Source organism: Onychomys torridus, chromosome 21 (genome assembly GCF_903995425.1).
Source record: "Onychomys torridus chromosome 21, mOncTor1.1, whole genome shotgun sequence".
Taxonomy (NCBI): Eukaryota; Metazoa; Chordata; class Mammalia; order Rodentia; family Cricetidae; genus Onychomys; species Onychomys torridus.
Genome location: NC_050463.1, coordinates 25,440,388 through 25,460,707, shown reverse-complemented (window position 1 = coordinate 25,460,707; position 20,320 = coordinate 25,440,388). Strand labels below are relative to the sequence as shown.

The window sequence follows — 20,320 nt, the reverse complement described above, 5'->3', positions numbered from 1 at the left end:
TACTCAAATCTCAATCACTGGAACCTGAGCGTGCCCTTACATGGAGAGGAGCATTTCTGCTAATATGATTAAGGGTCTTGACGTTGGATGTTTACCGTCAATTATCTGTGTGGACCCTGAATACAATCACACACATCTCCACAAAAAGAACATAGAGGAAAATGACTTCACACCCTGAGAAAAGGAGGTCTTAAGAAGACAGAGCAGGGAAAACAAGGAAGAATGCTAACCTCAGAGACAACTACAGGCCAATCCAGATGACCCCGGCTGGTGCAAGAATCACATCTACCTTCTGGCTTATTGGAGGGAGCTCAGTGCTGCTGAGGCCTTAAATCTGGCCCAGAAGTCCTTATTTTGGAATCCTGGCCTCCAGAGCCATAAGAAAATGAATCTCTATTGCTTTAAGCCACCAAGTTTAGGGCAATGTATGACAGCAGCCCCACAACACCAGGTTCACAGTTATAGAAGCATTAATATTCTGCTGGGTGTCCAGTAGCCATTGGCAGTAGATCTAGACCTGAGGGGCTGGTCATGGGGGAGACCATCATGTCTCTCTACAGCCCTGGCCTGAGGTCTCCAAGATAGTTCCCAGCATTCACAGAGCAGCCTCTCTTTCCCTAAACCTTCATTGAGACTCTCTGAGCAATTGGAGCACTAACTGGAGCCTTGTATCTGCTCCCCCACGCTCCTGGAAATGACCTCTCACTCGGGCTTGAGAGATGGCTCAGGGGTTAAAAGCACTTGCTGCTCTTGCAGAGGACCTGGGTTCTATTCCCAGCACCCATGTAGGGCTACTCACAACCACCTGTAACTCCTTCTCCATGGGATCTGACTCCCATTGTGACCTTCATTGACACTGTGATCAAATGCATAGACACATAGACACACACATATATACCAAATTAAGACTGAAAATAAGGGTGCTGGAAAGATGGCTCAGTGGTTAAAAACACTGACTGCTCTTCCAAAGGACCCAGGTTCAATTCCCAGCACCCACATGGCAGCTCACAACTCTCTGTAACTCCACTTTCAGGGGATCCAACACCCTCACCCAGACATCCATGTAGGCAAAACACCAATGCAAATGAAATAAAAATAAATAAATCTTTAAAAAATAAAATAAAATCTTAAAAGAATAACTTCCTACTCATACTCATACAAGCGACTCAGTGAATCAAATATAGGACATCGAGTAGGAGGGAACTTGTTGGGAAGAAAAGGGGTTCCAGGGTGGGGGATAATGAGAGAGGATAATAGGAAGTGAAAATGCCCTCCAAAGTCAGTATACAGGCATAAGAAATTGCCAAAGGATAAAAACCTGTGAGGCAATCAAAATCTTCCTAATTTAGAACCTAGACAATCCTTGTCGTTTAGTTAGTTCCATTATCCCAGTTATTGGCAAGACATCTGGGGCCAAGAGGAGTCAGTTGACTGGTCGTGAACCTACTTAATCCAAAACACGTTCTCTAAGAGTGAGCCATAGTGGAGGCCCTGGAAGAGCCGTGTGTCCATAGGCCAACTGCAGCTGAGATGGCAAAGTGATGGGAGAGGAGAAGGGAGAAAGAGAAATGGGGTTTGAAAGGAAGGAAGGAGTAAAAACCATCGCTTATGGTGCCCAGCAAAGCAATCGGGCAACTGATGCCTTTTCTATGTTGCTATGGTTTTGAACTGTCACTCAAGTGTGCTGTTAAATCTTTGGTTGTTGGTTGGCTTATTGCTCTGAAATTGTCTGGGCTATTTATCTAGATCCCACCCTCCCCTACAACTAGTACAGGCGTCTTCTACAAGCCAGTGGTGTTCAACAAACATTTATTTGACTTGTGGTCCTCTAAGTCCCATAGGCTATTTTGTAAACCCCAACGCAATTCTGTTTTCTTACAGGTGAGACCACAAAAGCCTATGAGAGGCCATCTATTCCAGGGACCACCACACAGCCTGTCACCCTGACACTGGCTTTAGCTATCCCAGTAGCTGAGGCTACCCACAGAGCCACATCAAAGCCATTCAAAGCATCTGTAACCAGCAACCCCAGCCCCCTGCCCGCGGGCCACAGGAGCCAGGAGACAGGTGAGTAGTGGGCCGTGTACGTTGTGTGCTACAAGAGCAGGTGGTGTATCTTTAGAGGAACAGCTTTGTTGGGATCTGGTATGCAGTGCCCAGCCCTTGCCTTGGGGTGGGAAGCCAGGTTGTGTCTTCCAGGCTCAAAACACAACCACCGTTGCCATACCCACAAAGATAGGCAAGTTTGTGAAACATTACTTTGACAAGATCGCCCTTCCTCCAAAAGCTCAGCTGAGGAAGACAGCAGACCCAGCTCTCCCCGTTGCTGTGTTACTGGGTTTTGTTTCCTTAAATAATAAATGGCCCACACCCAGACATCTTTAGATAAAAGAATCCCTTTAGGATGTCAGAGAGCTGAAAGGCTTGCTTGTCACATAATCCAATCTCCAGTTTCTACACAGGCTTCTGTCTTCACCATCCTGAGATCAAAAGCACCTGTATCAGTTCAAACAGTTTCCTGGCGAGGGGGGATGGGGAATGGTGCAATGAGATCACTATTATCTCGGAAGGTTTCTCTGAATATTTCCTGTCCGGCAACACATTTCCCTCCTTGGAGGAAATTCCCTGGGCCTTGTTTTCAGCCTCACCCCTAGTTTTCACTCATGATTGCCATGCAGTGTGACCCCACCCTAGCCTAGCAGATTCCAGCCACCCGTTTGCCCATCCCTTTATTTTCTACGGGAGAATTCGTACTTTCAAGGCACTGGGCAGTTTTCTAAGCAACTTACACATAGATCATAGAACTTGCTAGATCATGACCGCTCTGTGGGGCAGAACCATATGACATCTAACTTGAGCGAATCCATTGTTACAGTGGATAAGCTAAGGAATAAGGTGATAAGGGTACAAGCCCCAGGTCACACGGGTGAGCAAGTGGAACAGGAATCCACATGCCAATACCTGGAATCCTTGCCGTCAGCAAACATATCAGCAAAAATCTGAGCCACGGAGGGCCATACTTTGGGAAGAACAAAGTGGCAAGATCGGAGGCTGCCGGGCTCCCCTAACATCGTCAGTAATTAATAACTGTCAGGATGCTCAGCACGCATGCATTCCATGGGCCAAGTATATCGCATGCTTTATTGTATTCTTGTCGCTGATTCCACTGCAAACTTTCTACTTTATCGCTGCCTTATGGGAGAAGTTGTGACCTAAAGGTCCCAAATCAGAGAATCATAAAAATAATTTGGTGGAGTTTCAAAAGACATCGGACATGCTCCCCACCCTATCCTATTCATGTTCAATTGGGCTGATATTAACACAAGTTAATGATACCTGGCAACAAGAGAGAAGTAGTCTCTGGCGCTGGGTGACCAGGGCTCACAGGAGTCCCCAGAACCAGAGCTTTTTCTTTATTACATCCCAAGCTCTTGGCTCTAGGTTTCCTCCATTCTCTCTAACACATTCAAGTATCTGAATCAGCTCTTGTCTTTCCCAGAGGGCATCGGTTCTTATGCAACAGAGAACAGTGACTCGTGGCTTCTTTACTTGGCTTCTCCTGGCAGCTTGGGAATCTTGATGCCAATTTGGCTGCAAACTCCTCAAAAAAGCCTGAAGTAGTGACTCCCAACCTGGCAAAGCTTTGCTATTCCTGGCTTTGGGACAGGGGCTCTGGACAGCAGCCTCCCAGCCCATCAATATTCCTTTTTGTTACGTGCACAGCACCGGCATCCATGCAACCCACACAGTGCTGGGCCATCCTCGGGGAAAGAGAGGCCTCTGTGTAGCAGGCACCATAGTCGTTAAGACAGGAGCCCAGGTAGGCAGGGAAGAAGGACTTCTGAGCCATTGCATTACCCACTCAAAGGCATTCTTGCATGCATGAAAAGAAGCAGATTTGGATGTCCAAGTGCATTAGTCTATTTAAAATAGTAGTTGTATTGAGACTCTCCTCTCATCCCATACAATTCACCCATTTAAAGCTCTTATTCAGGGGGTTTTAGTATATCCATAGTTACATGGCCATCGCCACAATCAAATTCTAGAACATTTTCATCACTCCCAAAGAAACCCCATTCCTATGAACCTGAACCTGAGTCACCACCCCCCTTTGGTCCTAGATCAGCTGTTCTCAACCTATAGGTTGTGACCTCTTTGGGGGCGGAACGACCCTTTCACAGGGGTCACCTAAGACCATTGGAAAACACAGATATTTACATTATGACTCATAACGGTAGCAAAATTACAGTTATGAAGTAGCAACGAAAATAATTTTATAGTTGAGGAGGTCCCCACAACGTGAGGAACTATATTCAAGGGTTGCAGCACTTCTTACAGTGTTGACAGACAAGTTAGTTGTTACTGTATTTCCCTCCTTTTATATGTATGACTTAGAGAGATGCTAGAAGTAGGTGTGACTGGGATGTTCAAGCAAAGCCTAATTCATTTAAGAGATATTTATTGAATGCCTAGTATGTGCCATCAGACAACATTCTAGGACATATCAGTGACTGTCCCACCTCAACGCACTAAGTAAGATCCATCGCTGATCCCTTCAGCTCAGGACACCTCACGCCTGTGGAGCTGGAATAGGGCCCTCCCTCCTGGGTTTGAGGCCTGAAAGTCCTCCTCCTACACTGAAGTTTACAAAAGCATCCTCTCAGGCAGAACACAACACCTTGGACTCTGAGTGTTTCTCAACCTTCCTAAGGCTGCGGCCCTTAAATAGAGATCCTCATGTTGGGGTGACCCCCAACCATAAAGTTATTTCATTGCTACTTCATAACTGCCATCCTGCTACTGTCAGGAACTGTAACTTAATATCTGATAGGCGACCCCCAAGGGGGTCATGACCCACAGGTTGAGAACCATGGCCTTAGAGGGAGGTTGACAACAAAATACATCAATATTTAGATGCAGCAGAGACAGGAGTGCTCTCAGCTCACGAAAGCACGCTGAGGCTTGAGAGGACTCCCAGGAAAAGGGTGCTGGGCACACTGCGGCCCATTCACTGACCCATGAATATACAAGCCAAGACGTCAGAAAAAAACAAAAACAAAAACAAAAACAAAAAAAAAAAACAAGCGAAGGCTAGGAGTGATAAGCCAAGAGCCAGGGACACAGAGACTTCTCACAGGACAGGAATAAGGCTGTCTTCATAGGAGAGGCCAAAGATGGCATCGGCGGCGCCCCCCCCCCCCCCCCACCTAGAAGCACCCAGTGCCAAAGAGAGCCACCTGGAGAGCCAGATCCACAGCTATTGTTAGAAAGGAGTTCTGCAAAGATTGACAAGCTGCAGGTCCCGCTGGGTCTGCTGGGATCTCTCAGATGTAGAAGGTAGCATGGCAGCATTGTTTTCCCAGTCCGGCTAGCACAGCATTCAATGTATGCACAGTACAGAGACCAGAGGGGTAGAAGAGCGCCACCTGGTGACAAGGTCCAGAAATGGCCAGGGTCATTCATTTCGCCTCCAGCCTTGGGCAAGGACTAGGAGGAAGTGGAGGAACCAGGCCGGAGGAGCCCAGTGTCTGCCAGCGCACGCCTTCCATGTGCCCTTTTCCTTATCACCAGTGTTTCTGTCGCCTGTGGAAGTCTTTCTTCCTTAAGGTATCTGGAGAAGGCTTTTCTTGAAATTCAATCTTTCAAAAAGACAAGCATTCCAAAAGAAAAATGGAGAAAGACCATGACCAGGCAATGGTTTTTAAATATATATATTTAAAGATATTCAAGCTGGGCAGTGGTAGCACACATCTTTAATCCCAGCACTCAGGAGGCAGAGGCAGGCGGATCTCTGTGAGTTTGAGGCCAGCCTGGGCTACAGAGTGAGATCTAGGACAGGCTGCAAAGCTACACAGAGAAACCCTGTCTTAAAACACCAAACCAAAGCAAAGCAACAAAAGATATTCAGCTTCATCAGGAATGAAATAAGTGCCAAATAAACAGCAAAATCAATCTCTCTCTCTCTCTCTCTCTCTCTCTCTCTCTCTCTCACACACACACACACACACACACACACACACACACACACTTCATACTGTAAACTGAAAAATACACAGTTTGGGCAAGAGTGTGGAGAAATGATAGCATTTACCAAGAATGAATTGCAAGGTAAGTATGATCCACGGGTGGGAAGAGCAGCCATGGGACATGGTCACGTGAAGAGAAACAAAGGTTTACTCACCCACCATTAGAAGTCAAGTTCCCGTACAGCGGCTCAAATGCATGGCATGTGCACAATGAAATGCTGTTCAGCCATGAGGGAAAATGCAGCTATGGCATTTTCCAGAAGAATGGAGGGAAGTAGAAATCATTACTTTAAGCAAAATGAGGCTCAGTCCAAAAGACAAATATCCCATGTTTTCTCTCATCTAGATGTGTGTGTGTGTGTGTGTGTGTGTGTGTGTGTGTGTGTGTGTGTGTGTGTGTGTGAAGGGAGAGACTGGGAGAGAAAGGATCTAAAAGAAAAACTGGAGAACAGAGGGTAAGAGGGTGGTGGAATATATAGTACATGAAAATGGGGACAGATATTTGGGGGTGCAATTAAGAAAGGGACCCCCAAGGGGGAGGGCCTGTGGGGGAAGGCAATGGAGAGAGGCACATGAATAGGAACATACCATAATGCTATGTATGTAGACGATGTCATAATGAAACCCGTGACTTCACATGTCAACCTTAAAAATTAATAAAAATAAATAACCAAAAAGCTGATAGGCGTGGGCACTGGCTAGTGTGAGAAGACTGGCCTGTGGTCGATTGCTCAGTCAAAGAAGTGAGGTGCAACATGGACCCCCCCAACACACACACACACACACACACACACACACACACACACACACACACGGTCCGGCGCTTGTGTGTTGTATGTAATAAGAATGTATTCTCAGAACAAGGGATGTAGTTCTACATACCAAAACCAGAGGCCAGCCAGCTCTGGATAGACAACCAACAATGGTCCCTTGCCAGGCATCGTATTTGGAGAAAACATCTGTACAGTGAGCCTATGTTACTTTTACGAATTGTACAAAAAAAAAAAAAAAAAAAAAAAAGCTGCTTTGAGTTTATGTCACATAATTGAAACCAAGACAACGGGGGGGGGGGGGGGGGGGCACCATGGATAGTCCTAAAAGAATTAAGAATCTTTTCATTACCGCCTTTGAAACATGCCTCCTTCCCTCAGCTAACTTCTTCCCCAAAGGGGCTCTGTGTTTCTCTCTGCAAACTCCTCCATCTCCCATCTCCCTGTAAAGCCTTCCTCCAGAGCAACTGCCCAGTAAGCAATGAGTTCTGAAATACGTTTGACTCTCTCCCAGAATAATCAAGGCTAACCCATCGGCTGCCTCTAAAAATGACTGAGAGCTAATGCTATTTGTACCAACTTCGTGTTGATGCAGCTTAGGCAAATCGCTAAATGTTAAGTGACATTTCTGTTGAAGGATTACTTTAACCTCCCCACAAGTGGCACAGTTGAGCGGAATTATTTTTGCGAACAAGGAAATCTAAGAAATACGGCCCTTACGAATAAAGGGACGTACTTTGCCAATCATAAAACACAAGGGTGTTTAGTGCCTGGAATGTCCAGCCACTGGTCTAAATCCGATCGACTTCATTTATGTATTTGTCTGTCTACCTATTTGTTTACTTACTTAGTATCTACATATTTATTTTCCATTCCAATGCCTCCCCCAGGGCAGGTTCAGACAGTACAAAAGCCTTGCCTTGGTTCTGACCTCGGTCTGGGCTTGCTGGGTTGACTCATGGAAAGAATGAGAGAATCTAGCTTCACGTTCGTGCTCTGACCAGTCCAGCTGTGATTATTTCAGGTCTGTGGTCCCCCACTGCCTACACGAGCAGCCGACCCAGTCCTGGCTCCCATCCAGGTGAGAGTTTCAGCTGTCTTCCTCATTGCTGCTCTGCATGATTCTAACTGCCCAAATCCTCTCCATTCGATTTGGAGTTAATAGAGCCTAAAACCAGTTGGGCCAACACGAGGTGCTGCCCTCAGGCCCAGGCTTGTGAAGAAACCTGGAAGGAAAATAAGGAGGGCCTTTGCCCAATCTTCCTATCCCAGAGGCGATTTCTGTACAGGTTCCGATAGCCATTCCTAAGGATTCAGTAACCAGGCTCTCAGACGCCTGAAAAGCGATGCTCTCAGTGGTTCATGCTTGGGGAAACTCATTTAAAAGATCAAGGGAAACCTTTATCATCCCCCAAGAAAGGGCAGAGCGCATCTTGCTTGGGGACATCCGTTATGCTTGGAGGAGAGAAGCGCATTCTCTCCCAGGAAAGCGCCTCTGAATTGCAACAAGCCGGGACTCAAAATTTACTGCCCTGCAGCCTCTCATGGCTCTGCGCTGCCCAGAAGCTGCAGCAGGTCTCGGCAACAATGCTGAGGCCCACAGGATACACACAGAGAGTGGGATAGGGACTTCCCAGGAGCTCACACCAGGCCTGCTCGGGAGCTTATGTGCTGGCTAAGAACTATGCTACTCCCTTTGAGGCCACATGGCATGAGGCCTAGAGGCCGGACGGCCAGGAAGAGGTGTTAATATCTCCTTCCCAGTGTTTTGTGTTTTATTTATTCATTTAATTAATCGTATGTGCATAAATGATTAGCCTGTATGTATGTATGTATATGCACCACTTGCGTGCTTGGTGCCTGCGGAGGTCAGCAGAAGGCATTGCATCTTCTGGAACTGGAGTTGTGGAGGGTTGTGGGTTGTGGGTTTTACCTTCAGCACAGTGGCTGCTCCTTAATCTACTGCTATTTCAGCAATTGCAACTCTGCAGTTACCAGCCTGCTTCTCTGACGGGAATTCTGTTCCCGTAGGCACTGACTCAGTCACTGCTGCTAAAGGTAGTTTAACTAAAACCCTATCGTTCTATTTATAAATAAGACTCGAGACTCAAAGGCTGGGGTGAAAACCTGCGAGCTCAGAGAGGTTGAGTAGCACCCGGCTAACCTTCTCTCCTTGCTGGTATCTCTGGAAAAGTCTGACCTTTGGCTCCACCAAAACAGAAAAGACCTTGCCACTCAAAACCCCTCCCTACTACTTCCTGTGCATCTCTCTATCTCTTCCAGATGCCCTTTGAGGCTCTATGATTACTTTCTGTCAACTAATTGCTAACTCAGCCTCCTGACCCAAGGTTAATTTTACTGAATTAATGCAAATGCCAACTTGGGGTTCACAGTGCGATCGAATATCCCCCCAACAGTGGGCCACCATGTGAATGCTGGGAATTGAATCACACCCACCTGGTTCCTCTTCAAGAACAACAAATGCTTTTAACCATTAAGCCGCTTCTTTAGCCCAGTAGCTTCTGCTTTGTTTTATACATGATAAGAGAGTAAGAACTGGGTTGGGGATTTAGCTCAGTGGTAGAATGCTTGCCTGGCAAGCACAAGGCCCTGGGTTCGATCCTCAGCTTAAAAAAAAAACAAAAGAGTAAGAACTATTCCCCATCCCTCCCACAACCCCCATCAGGATTAAGTGGGTCTCCATAAACTGCACAACGGCACTTTTGCCAATGTATACTCTGTTATCTTGGCGTCAGAGCCAGAAGTGGCCAAGCCATGGGGAATTTTTTCTCCCCTCGGTCCTGTGGCCAAGATGTTTGCAGCTCCCAAGGGTGGAGCCAAGCACAGATTGCAGAAACTATCTGAACAGAGCCGCTCTCAGCAGGGGACAAATGAAAGGAGAAATCAGCTGCTGGTTGTGTGTGGACCTGCTGAGCCTGTAGAATCCCCACAGGGACAGGGTTCCAGAGACGCCTACCAGGAGCCTCCAGGAGCAGGTATCAGCTTAGGCAAGGGCCTCGCTGCTTCTAGTTCTGCGTCCTAGAAATATACTTCCATGGTCGCCCTTGGTTTCTCCAGCTCAGCTCCAGGTTAGCAGAGTGTGGGGGCATACCAAGTCATTTTGACCTTCAAGAAATATCTTTGTTTTGTCTGTTCTCAGTAAGACAAAAAAAAAAAAAAAAAAAAAAGAAGAAGCTTTTTATCAAGTCAGGGTCCCAAGGACTTATATTACCTTATATCCCCTCCAGAGGTTCCTCCACCTAATCAATCTCCTCAGACTGACCTCTGGGATAAAGTGCAAATATCAAGATGCACCATGTGCATCAGACATGCATGGGAGGGGGCCCCAAATTATTCAGGGTCCGAGAATCTGAGCTTGCTTTACCCAGCAGGGCTGCATAAGGGGATGATTTGACCATGTGTGTGGTTACCAGGTGTTTGGAAGGGTCTGCACTTGCCTGTGTGGTGTGCTTTGATCTAGCAGGGGGGGGGTGTCTTTTGCCCCGCCCCTTGGCATTGTTATAAAAAGCCCCTTTTGAAGAGGCAGAAAGGACTGTTGGGTTTTGATCCAGGTCCTCCTGAAGCTATCTGTGTTTCTGTCTGTCTCCTTTTACTGTCTTTCTATCTAAAAGTTCCTTACCCCTCTCTTCTCCTCATAGGAACCCTTTTAAAAGGTGGGAGCTGGCCTTGCCCAGGGGGTGGATAGCAACAAGGTCATGTTCTCAGTCTCGAGCTCCCATTTTCTTTTCACTGCCTGACCATCTTTGGGTTGATTGGAGCGTCTGTTCTACTGAATGCATTTGGCCTTGTTCCTTTTTTTTTTTTCCTAACCAAATCATCTTCCAGTTCTTTTGCTCCACGAGTCTCTACTTCCTCCTCAGTCTCCTTCATGTTTCTAATGCTTGAGCCCACTTGACCCAGCCTAGACTGAGAATCTCAGTTGAAGGAATGCTGGATCAGACTACATGTGAGCTGGTCGGTTGAGGATTGATCATCTTGATTTGTAACTGATGTAGGAAGTCCCTGCCCACCATGGGTGGCACCATTCCTTAGTCTTGTAGTCCCGGGCTATAAGAAAGCTAGATGAGCATGAACCTGGAAGCAAGCCAACAAGCACCTCTCTTCCATGGTTTCAAAGCCTTTGAGTTCCTACTTGAGTTCCTGCCCTGACTTCCTTCAATGACAGTCTACTAGAAAGTGTACGATAAACAAATCCTTTCCTCCCAAGAGTTGCTTTTGGTCACTATTGTATCATAGCAACAGAAAGAAAACTAGAATACCATCATCCCCACGATTGCCCGGAGCCACTCAGACCCTCCCAAGAATTCTCAGCATGTCCTTGCCTGGGGCCACTCTCTCAACCCAAAGATTCACAGAAATGGATAGCCACAAGATCTCACAAAAGATCCTGCAGGGAGTGGGGGTGCGGGGGATATGACAAATATCTGTACACACTGAGTTAAGGCAGATAAGTATATCTGGGGCTGCTAGGTCTCCAACCAGCTCTCACCGCCAGTAGACTCATACATGTCAAGCAAGCTGCCCAGTTCCTCAGCCCTAAAGACTGTCAGATCCTGGAATTACAAAGAGCTGCATAAAAGAGCCAGGCGGCAGTGGTGCATGCCTTTAATCCCAGCACTTTAATCCCAGGCAGAGCCAGGCGGATCTCTGTGAGGTCAAGGCCAGCCTGGTCTACAGAGCGAGATTCAGGACAGGAATCAAAACTACACGGAGAAACCCTATCTCAGGGAAAAAGAAAAAAAAAGAACTGCATCTGGTCTAATGCCCTTCCACACGACACTCTACCCAAACAAAGGCTCTTTGAGGTCTTCATTAACCAAGCAAAGCTGAGCGTCCCAGTGTCTTTCAACTAGAGAGACGCTTCCAAGTCTATGTGCCTCATCTTAAGGACTCATCTTTTCTGGAGTTAACTTCTCCAGTTCTCCAGCGGCTCCTTCTGTGACTTGGCATTGCACTCTGGAGTGCTGCATGCAGAGCAGAACACACTGCTTGTGTCTGAGGCTGACTGCTCCTGTGGAAACAGCGCTGCCTCCAACCGGGCAAGCTCTGCCTCACCCTTGGCTCCTCATCTACTGAGCCTGCAACTATGCAACTACTCAAGCCCTGGGAATCTTTTGTTCTCCTGCTTCTAGAATAAGCAGGTCAATGGATCCCTTCTACGCAGAGTTGAGTATGTGTACCCAGGTCAGAATATCAAGCATGGCCCCATGGGCTCTGTTTGAGTTTTGCAAATAAGCTTCTCTGGCCTGGAAACCTAAGCACGGAATTAGTGTGTCCATTGGGGAAAAAAAAGGTTTCCAGGTCCCAAATAAACATGTCACAGTGTGTATTGGAGGGCATCCCATTTGTAGACCTGATGCCATTGAAGCCTCACTGGCATGAACTCATGCCCAGGGCTAGAAAATGTCCCCAGTGGTTTCTAAAAGTGCCTTTGCAATAGGCTGCTGGCATAGCAATGCCTTGGGCACAGCTGCTGGCCTCTATTCTTGTAGCACTTCCTGTGGGGGTACAGCAAGAGAAAGTCTGAAGAAAGTGTGCTGCCCTCTTGTTCTAGGGACATGCAGCCAGGAAAGGCGACCATCGGCTGCTAGCATCTCTCAGCTCTGGACACCTTCAGACTTCCACTTCCTCCTCCAGGGACTCAGCAGGGAGAAACTTGGGAGCTGTCTGGCCACCTGGGCTCTGGGCCCATAAAACTTTATAGTCCTGATGGCTGTATGTTGCAGCTCCCTCTGGGGTCCTAGGCTAGTGACTTCCAGATGTGCAGGGCACCAGGAGGCTCTGAAACCTGCCTAGGTATCACATTGAGTCAGAGAGGCAGGGATCATCATCCTAGGTCCTTTGGAAGACTTAACCACATGAGCAAGAGTTACAGGTGACAGTTCCAGGCCAAGGCTTTCTGTGATGTAATCAGACGTGTAGATGTTTGGATGGATGGATGGATGGATGGATGGATGGATGGATGGATGGATGGATAAATTAATAGATAGACTGATAGATGTGTGGATGATTGCATGGATGGATAGGTGAGTGGATGGATGGATTAATAGATTGATAGATGTATGTATGTGTATGTATGGATGGATGGATGGATGGATGGATGGATGGATGGATGGATTAATAGATTGATAGATGTATGTATGTGTACGTATGTATGTATGGATGAATGGATGGATGCATGCATGGATGGATGGATGGATGGATGGATGGATGGATGAATGGATGACAAATAGATAGATAGATGGTTGGTTGGATGGATGGATAGATGGATGGTTGGATGGATAGATGGATGGTTGGATGGATAGATAGATGAGTGGGTAGATGGGTATATAAAGGGAGATTAAGCTCAGTCTCAGGATCCTACCGACTTGGGCTCAAAGTTCAACTAAGGCAATTTTTTGTGAGTGTTCCAGTTTTCTCGTGTGCAAAATAGGGTCACAGCTGTACCTAATTCAGACTCAATGTTACTTACTAATTTCAAAGTGGTTCTGAGTGCCACTGAACAAGCTATGGGTAAATGTTAACAGTCCCTGCGTGTTCTTCCCACTGGACATTGCTCAGAACATAATGTTTCCCTTAGATCTAACTCTGTGAAACGGCCAACCAAAGACCATCACCAAAATAATCCCCTGTTTTGTTGAGTGGCTTACACTTTTCAGAGTGACTGTATGTACACTCATCCCTTCTGAGTCTCCCCCGTGTGAGTCAGAGTGGGATACTTCCTCGTGATGTCACAGGAGACGGCCATAGGTGAATAGTGGACAAAGTGGGTGAGGCACGCCCTGCCTGTTCTTGGCAAACTCCGGATGGTGTTCTGACTTCTCTCTTCCCATGCCACCCTGTCCCTCCTTGACACCCGAACACAAACGTCCTTTTACACATTTACTTCCCATTACCACCAAGTCCAAAATACACCAAGTCTCAGCTGTCCAAATATTTTTCAGGCCCTGGCTATTAAATGAATGGGAATGTGTTCAGATTCGTCCCAAGCAGGATGAAAGTGGCATTGATGGACAGACAGGCTTTGGGGACAAAAGCAAGAACCTGGGGTCACCAAAGCCATAATGTGCTCAGCATTCTAGCCTTCGTGCTGAGGAAAATTTTAAATACTTAAAAGAAAATAACATTGTCAGTGATTTGGTAAAAGAGACGCCACCAGCATCTTTTTAAAGAGGAAAGGAGCACAGTGCTGATTTTCACCAGCAGGTGGCACTGAAGTAATAAGGGTAAAGTAATTAAAGATTGATTTTATTTATTTATTTATTTATTTATTTATTTATTTATTTATTTATTTTTTATTTTTTCTCGAGACAGAGTTTTTCTCTATGTAGTTTTGGTGCCTGTCCTGGAACTCACTCTGTAGACCAGGCTGGCCTCGAACTCACAGAGATCCACCTGCCTCTGTCTCCCAAGTGCTGTGATTAAAGGTATGCACCACCACCGTCCGAACTAAAGATTATTATGAAGGTCTTGGTGGTGGTGACAGTCCCATCCTACCCAGTTAAAGCTCTCAGAGGGTGCTACTGACTCACTCCAAGTCAGTAATGCCTGAACCAAGTTAATCCAGGTCTTAACACTAACGGACATACATGGACGTTTAACCTTCTAAAAATTCCCTGGCCTCTTTGCATGAAGAAAAGGATACCACTTTGTTTTTGTAGTTCCAACCTCAGCAGGATGGACAGATAGCCTTCAGGAGACAAAAGCTGTTCATGCCCTTAAGTTCTCTGGGAAGGGTGCAGCATGGGATAAAGAAATAAGCCATCTTTGCGTTGTGAGGTTTCCCAACATGTTCACACTGCCTCAGAGCTCCTCCTAACCTTACAGATGTCCCAAATAAGAACAGAGCTTATTGGATAAGAATCGCGGCTCTTCAGCACCCTATCCACAGCACATCCGTACATTGGGACCCAAGTGTCATGTTTCTTTGCTCTGACTGAGGCACAAAAGGAGAGGAAACTCAGAAACTGGTGGGGGGTGCCAGCTTTGGAAAACAATCCAAATAGGTGGAATGAGTGTGATTAACATGGTATTGGGTACATACTGAATGGCCCAACATAAGGATGGATGGGTGGGTGGAAAGATGGATAAATAACGTGAGTGGTGGGGGAAAAAAATTTAGCTCAAAATACTTCAGATGGCTGCAAGGGAAATCATGCCATGTCCTCAGTAATCTAAGACCATGTTACATACATTGCTTTGTCTGGGTAGGTAGTAACTCGGTCTCTGGAAGTATTTAAGTACCAATCAGCAACTAATGCAGCGGAGACTATATAGAAGAAGTCTGTTGCGGGTGTTTTTGACTTGATGAGACTTTCGGGAATCCTGGGGTTCCTTTTAGTCTGTGCCTCTTAGTGCAGAGAGAGTGAAGCACATGGCTTTGGTTTTAAGAGCTCCACGTGGGAGGAACGAACATCACTGGGGTTCCATGCAGAATTCTGGTCCCATCTTCCTCCCTTGAACCCTCCTCCCGGGCGGCTGGGAAGCAACATCCTAGCAGTTCACCTGAGGCTGTATCCTGGTTTTGTTTCAGTAAGTTTGTTTCTTTTTCTCGAAATTCAGGAGAGATGGACCTGTGGAGGCCTGGACCAGTCCTTTTGGATTCAGGTAAGTATCCAGCTGGCCGCTGAAGCCCGACCAGAGGGAGACACACAGCATTGGAGAACAAGGGTAGCCTAATGGTCCAAGCGGTAGCTCAGATGGTCTAGCTGTCAAAGGCTTCCTCCTGGGACCTTCAGGTCCATGCTTGGTCCCGTGCAAACTTTCCTGGAGATGCCTGGGGTAGTGCTGGTTCTTCAAAAGGGAAAAAACATGGCTGTAGGAAGTGAGTTCACTGAGAGATGGGATTAGATCCTCATTTCTTCTGGCAGCATGGACAGTATTTCCCTATTTCAGCCTCCTTTGAAAGTGATATTCAGGAGGGCTGCCTGGTGGTGGTGCACACTATTAGTCCCAGCATTCAGGAGGCTGAGGCAGGTGAGTCTCTGTGAGTTTGAGGCCAGGATGGTCTACAGAGTGAGCTCCGGGCCAGCCAAGTCTCCATAGTGAGACCCTGTCTACAAAAAAGGAAGTAAAAAGAAAATGGTCTGAGGTTTTTTCATTCTCGTCCATGGATGTGTGTGTGTGTGTGTGTGTGTGTGTGTGTGTGTGTGTGTGTGTCCTGCACTGTCTACCACATTAACTTTTTGACCCCCTGACAAAGTGTTGCTGTTCTTGGGAGGCAGCAGGATTTTACTGACCAAAGAAGACAGGGCTAGGAAGGTCAAACCCGTGAACTTGCCCCCACTCCACCCCACACACAATGTAGAGCTTTGAGATGTGTCCCTGGGAGGCATCTGGCTGAGAAATACAGTGGAATACCCAAAACAAAATTTCCAAACGGTGTGAGGAAATGGGGCAAGCTGGCTGACCTTTAATGGGAAGATGAAATCACATGCTTTGCAAACTGAAGATGGAAAAAAAAAAAAAAGGAGGAAGTTCTCTGTAGCAGCTAAGAGCAAAGAGAGTCTGAACCCCCACATCTGCCTCCATGCCGGAAATTTCCAGAACTGCTGGGCATCCTGAAAACTGGGAGACCTGTTTCCTACACATGTTTACTGCCTCTGGGAAACCCAAGGGTCACAGCCATCCCAGCAGAACCGGCACATATTGTATCTGTGGCTATTGCCACACTCTGTGTCCATCGCCCTAATCAGCAGACGCCCCACCCCTGCCTAGCTGAAGCCCACCTTCAGAACAGCCTTTCCAAGCATGAACATCTTATACCTCTGCCTCTAGCCTAAAGGGCTGGGGATGAGATACTGTCCTCTCTGCCCGTCTATATGAGTTGCTTTCCACGCTGGTACTCACAAAACCTTTTCTAGATTGCCCTGTGCATGTCTAACTCATCTTTGTTCGGTGCCTACATCACCAAAATTTGGCCCAGGACCTACGTGTACTGAGCGTAGTAAAGGTGTGGTGAGCCAGACTGATTTCCTGAGCTCAGCTTTTGTAGAATTTTAGAGATGCTAATTTACACCAGCACATCTGCAATGTTTTCCCCTAAATAAACCAGGGCTTAGATAGAACAGTTACAATGGGAACAGAACAAGGTCCTCTGAACATCCAACAGATTAAGTACCCTTGGGCAGGCTGTCAGCACTTCGTTTTCTCAGGATGGGGCCAGTATGGAAAAGAGGGAGCTATAAGCCAAGCCCCAGAGCTGAGTATGAATGTGCACTCTGTCCCCTTCTCTGGGGAAAGGCCAGGTGTTCCTATGCTTGGAAGTCACAACAGCTCTAACTTCTCTTTCCAGAATTTGTGCCAAAAGAAGAACTCAGCACACAGTCTTTGGAGCCAGTGTCCCAGGGAGATCCCAGTGAGTTAACTGGCAGCTGGAAACTCGGGATGCTTTGACATCTGATTCTCTCTCTCTCTCTCTCTCTCTCTCTCTCTCTCTCTCTCTCTGTCTCTCTGTCTCTGTCTCTCTCTCTCTCCCTCCCTCCCCCCTCTACCTACTCACTTCCATTCAGACCCACTTCTCTCCCACCACAGATCTATTTATTTCCTATCTCCTGACACTTTGTTCTAAAGAGAATGGGGAGCCTCTGGAGGATTTAAAGCATATGCATGAGGGAGAGAGGATGGAGGGGTTTGGGCTGTCACTATGGCAACAGGGTGAAGAATTCCCCCAGGGATGGAAGAGCAAGGGCAGATGAGAAGAATTGACAGGCTGGTCAGCAGGGGCAGGGGTACCATGGAGGTAACAGAAGCCAGAAGTTCTTGGAGTTAGAACCAGGAATGAGGGAAACAGGCAGATTTCAAGAAATATCGAAAAGGAAAACTCTACAGGGTTGGAGTGGGGTATGAGACAAGACAGTTGAAAATGACGTCAGCGGGACTCTAGGGACAACCTGGCTGGGAAAGGCACTTTTTGCAAAGCCTAATGACCTAGGCTCTATCCATGGTGGAAAGAGGAAAGCAACTCCCACAGCTTATCCACTTGTGCCCTGGCATGTGTGCGCTCTACACACACACACACACACACACACACACACACACACACACACACACACACGGAGTTTGGAGGCAGGGGCTTTGGCTTCAGTAATAGAGTGACTGCCTAAGACGTGCAGCAAGGCCCTGCGTTTGGTCCCAGTGATGATTAAATGATTTTTAAAGAATCCTGGGAAGATTAACAAAGGTGACTTCTGCATCAGCCGTCAGCAATCAGGCCAGAGGTCCACGAGAACAAATTGCTCGCTGTAAAAATGAACACGTTGTTCCCGAACACAGATCAAGACGTGAGAAACGAGCAAGAACTGTCCTTGAGGAACCAAAACAGATGCTACCCAAGCCATGTACTGTTTTCACTGAAAATAAGTGAATGACGGAAACCCCATTATTCCTTCCTAGAATCGATGTTCCTCTGTCTTAAAAGGCAATATTGAACTACTCTGCTGGCGTCTGGAAGGAAAACCTTTGTTCGGGAGTGCTTCTCGAACTTGGGGGTCATATTTAAAGGCAAATCTGGTTCTGTATCTTTGAGTGGATCCCTGGAGTCCGTATCTCCTACAAACTGTGTTAGTGGACCCGAAAGCCCCGAAGGACATTACTGCCACCTGCTGGCGATCTCTCACATTGCAAGGCAAGACCTAGAAAAACACCCGCTGGCCATTTGGGAGGGACCTCCTAGCAATTCTGCCAGTCTTCTGCTTCATCCCCGTCTTCCGCGGAGTCTTTAAACCACATTTGGATTGCGTTGTTTCCTTCCGTCTTCATCTCAAAGGCTGTGCTTGGATATGGGCAGCATGGGAGAAAGCCAGCTGGACAGGGAAGCCTAGAAGGCACTTGCAGACTTAGGGCAAAAACCTGTGAGATTTGCTGAAGAGTTACCGCACGAAATAGCTGGAGCAGAGGCAGCCAAGCCTCCCTCTGGTCTCCTCCAAACCGCCTCTGGTTTCAACAGCCGTTTCAGCACATTTCTCAGATTCAACCCTTCTCCATTCACCGACTCTGTGTCATCATCACTCATCAATAATTATTGGCAATCAGTGTTGCTTCAACCTTTGTTAGCTCAGCAGCACTTGGGTTTTTCAGCAGCCCTTGCTTGTCTACAGCGCCCTTGCTAATGAAGAGCAGGCAATGCCAGCCCCAAAGAAGCCACAAGTTCTTTGCAGAGACTATGACGGCCATTAGGAACAGGCGGGCTTGTCTGTGCAGTCCCTCCCCCAGCCACGAGGGGTGCTGGCCTCCGGGTGTTTTTGGATCCTCCAGATCAAAATTCTTTATTCTTCTGGTTCTCTGTAGAAGTGGTCTTTTTTTTTTTTTTTCTTAATACTCTTGTCTCCCCAAATGCAATCATTCAATAATCAATTCTTCATTTTCTTTTATTAATCTTAAGGCGATATGGACTCCCAATAAGGGCTTCAACTCACCAACGAAGTCAGTCTTACTGAGTCAATACCACTGCAAGGAGATGACAAGCGTTGATGTGTTAGCCCAGCTAGCACGGGGGTTGAAATTAGCCCTGCATCTCTTCCGCCTTTCTTAGCACAATCTAGAACATCAGATCTTCTTAACCCATGGTTTTCTTTTCTATAGTTTCGATTACCCGTCATCAACCACGATCTGAAACTATTAAATGGAAAATTCCAGAAATAAATAACCCCAAGTTTGTAATACAGTATGTTGTAATTATTCTGATTTGTTATTAGTTATTGTTAGTCTCTTAGTGTGTGTAACTTATGAATTAAACTATTTATATATAGTTTAGGTATAAATGTCTGTGGTTTTATTCATATTATATATTCATAATATATTATTTATAGTTTAATTCATAAATTATATGTTTATATATAAACTATATATAGTTTAATTCCTAGCAGTGAATATATATCATGTAAATACTTCCAATATATAATGTATAATGTATATATAAGAAAACAAAATGTATATATGGTTCGATTCTGCCTGGGGATTCAGGAACCTCTGTATTTCCAAGAACCCTGGAGACAAGGGAACAGTGGTTTATTTGAAGAAGTCAGACAGTCTAACCCTGGACATCTTCCCTACTCTTCACAACAGAAACAGGGCAGGATCCAACCAAGTCACAAAACTGTCTTATAAATGTATGTAGATAATTTCTTCCATTGTTTCATCTAGGGAAGTGAGAAACATTCTGTCTATTCTTATTCTATAATTCCTGTTCCACCCCTTCCATTCTGGCCTTGTGAGTCCTTTTATACCCCACATATTTTTACAAAGGATGATAATAAAAAACACTCTGTTATGACAAATTCCCACATCTAGGAATATGTATTTCTTGTTTGTGTGGGTGTGTGTGGGATATGGGCTTAAACACACACACACACACACACACACATGAATTCACCTATGTGCATGTGTGTGGAGGCCAACAAATGATGTCATATGCCTGCTTTATCATTCTCCACCTAATTTCCTTAGAAAGGGAGACAGTGTCTCTCACTGAGCCTAGAAACTGCTATTTTGGCTAGACAGGCT

General features: G+C 46.4%; 1 protein-coding gene across 2 annotated transcripts in view; it reads left to right on the top strand.

Annotated features, from left to right (window-relative positions):
* The window catches only part of Vit (vitrin), a 121,558-nt gene that overhangs the window by 75,853 nt on the left and 25,385 nt on the right, over positions 1-20,320 (top strand). For both annotated transcript variants that reach the window (XM_036171046.1, XM_036171045.1), the window contains 3 exons: positions 1,882-2,067; positions 15,380-15,424; positions 17,112-17,174. In XM_036171046.1, coding sequence (XP_036026939.1) covers positions 1,882-2,067; positions 15,380-15,424; positions 17,112-17,174 — 294 coding nt within the window. The remainder of the gene's footprint in view (positions 1-1,881; positions 2,068-15,379; positions 15,425-17,111; positions 17,175-20,320) is intronic.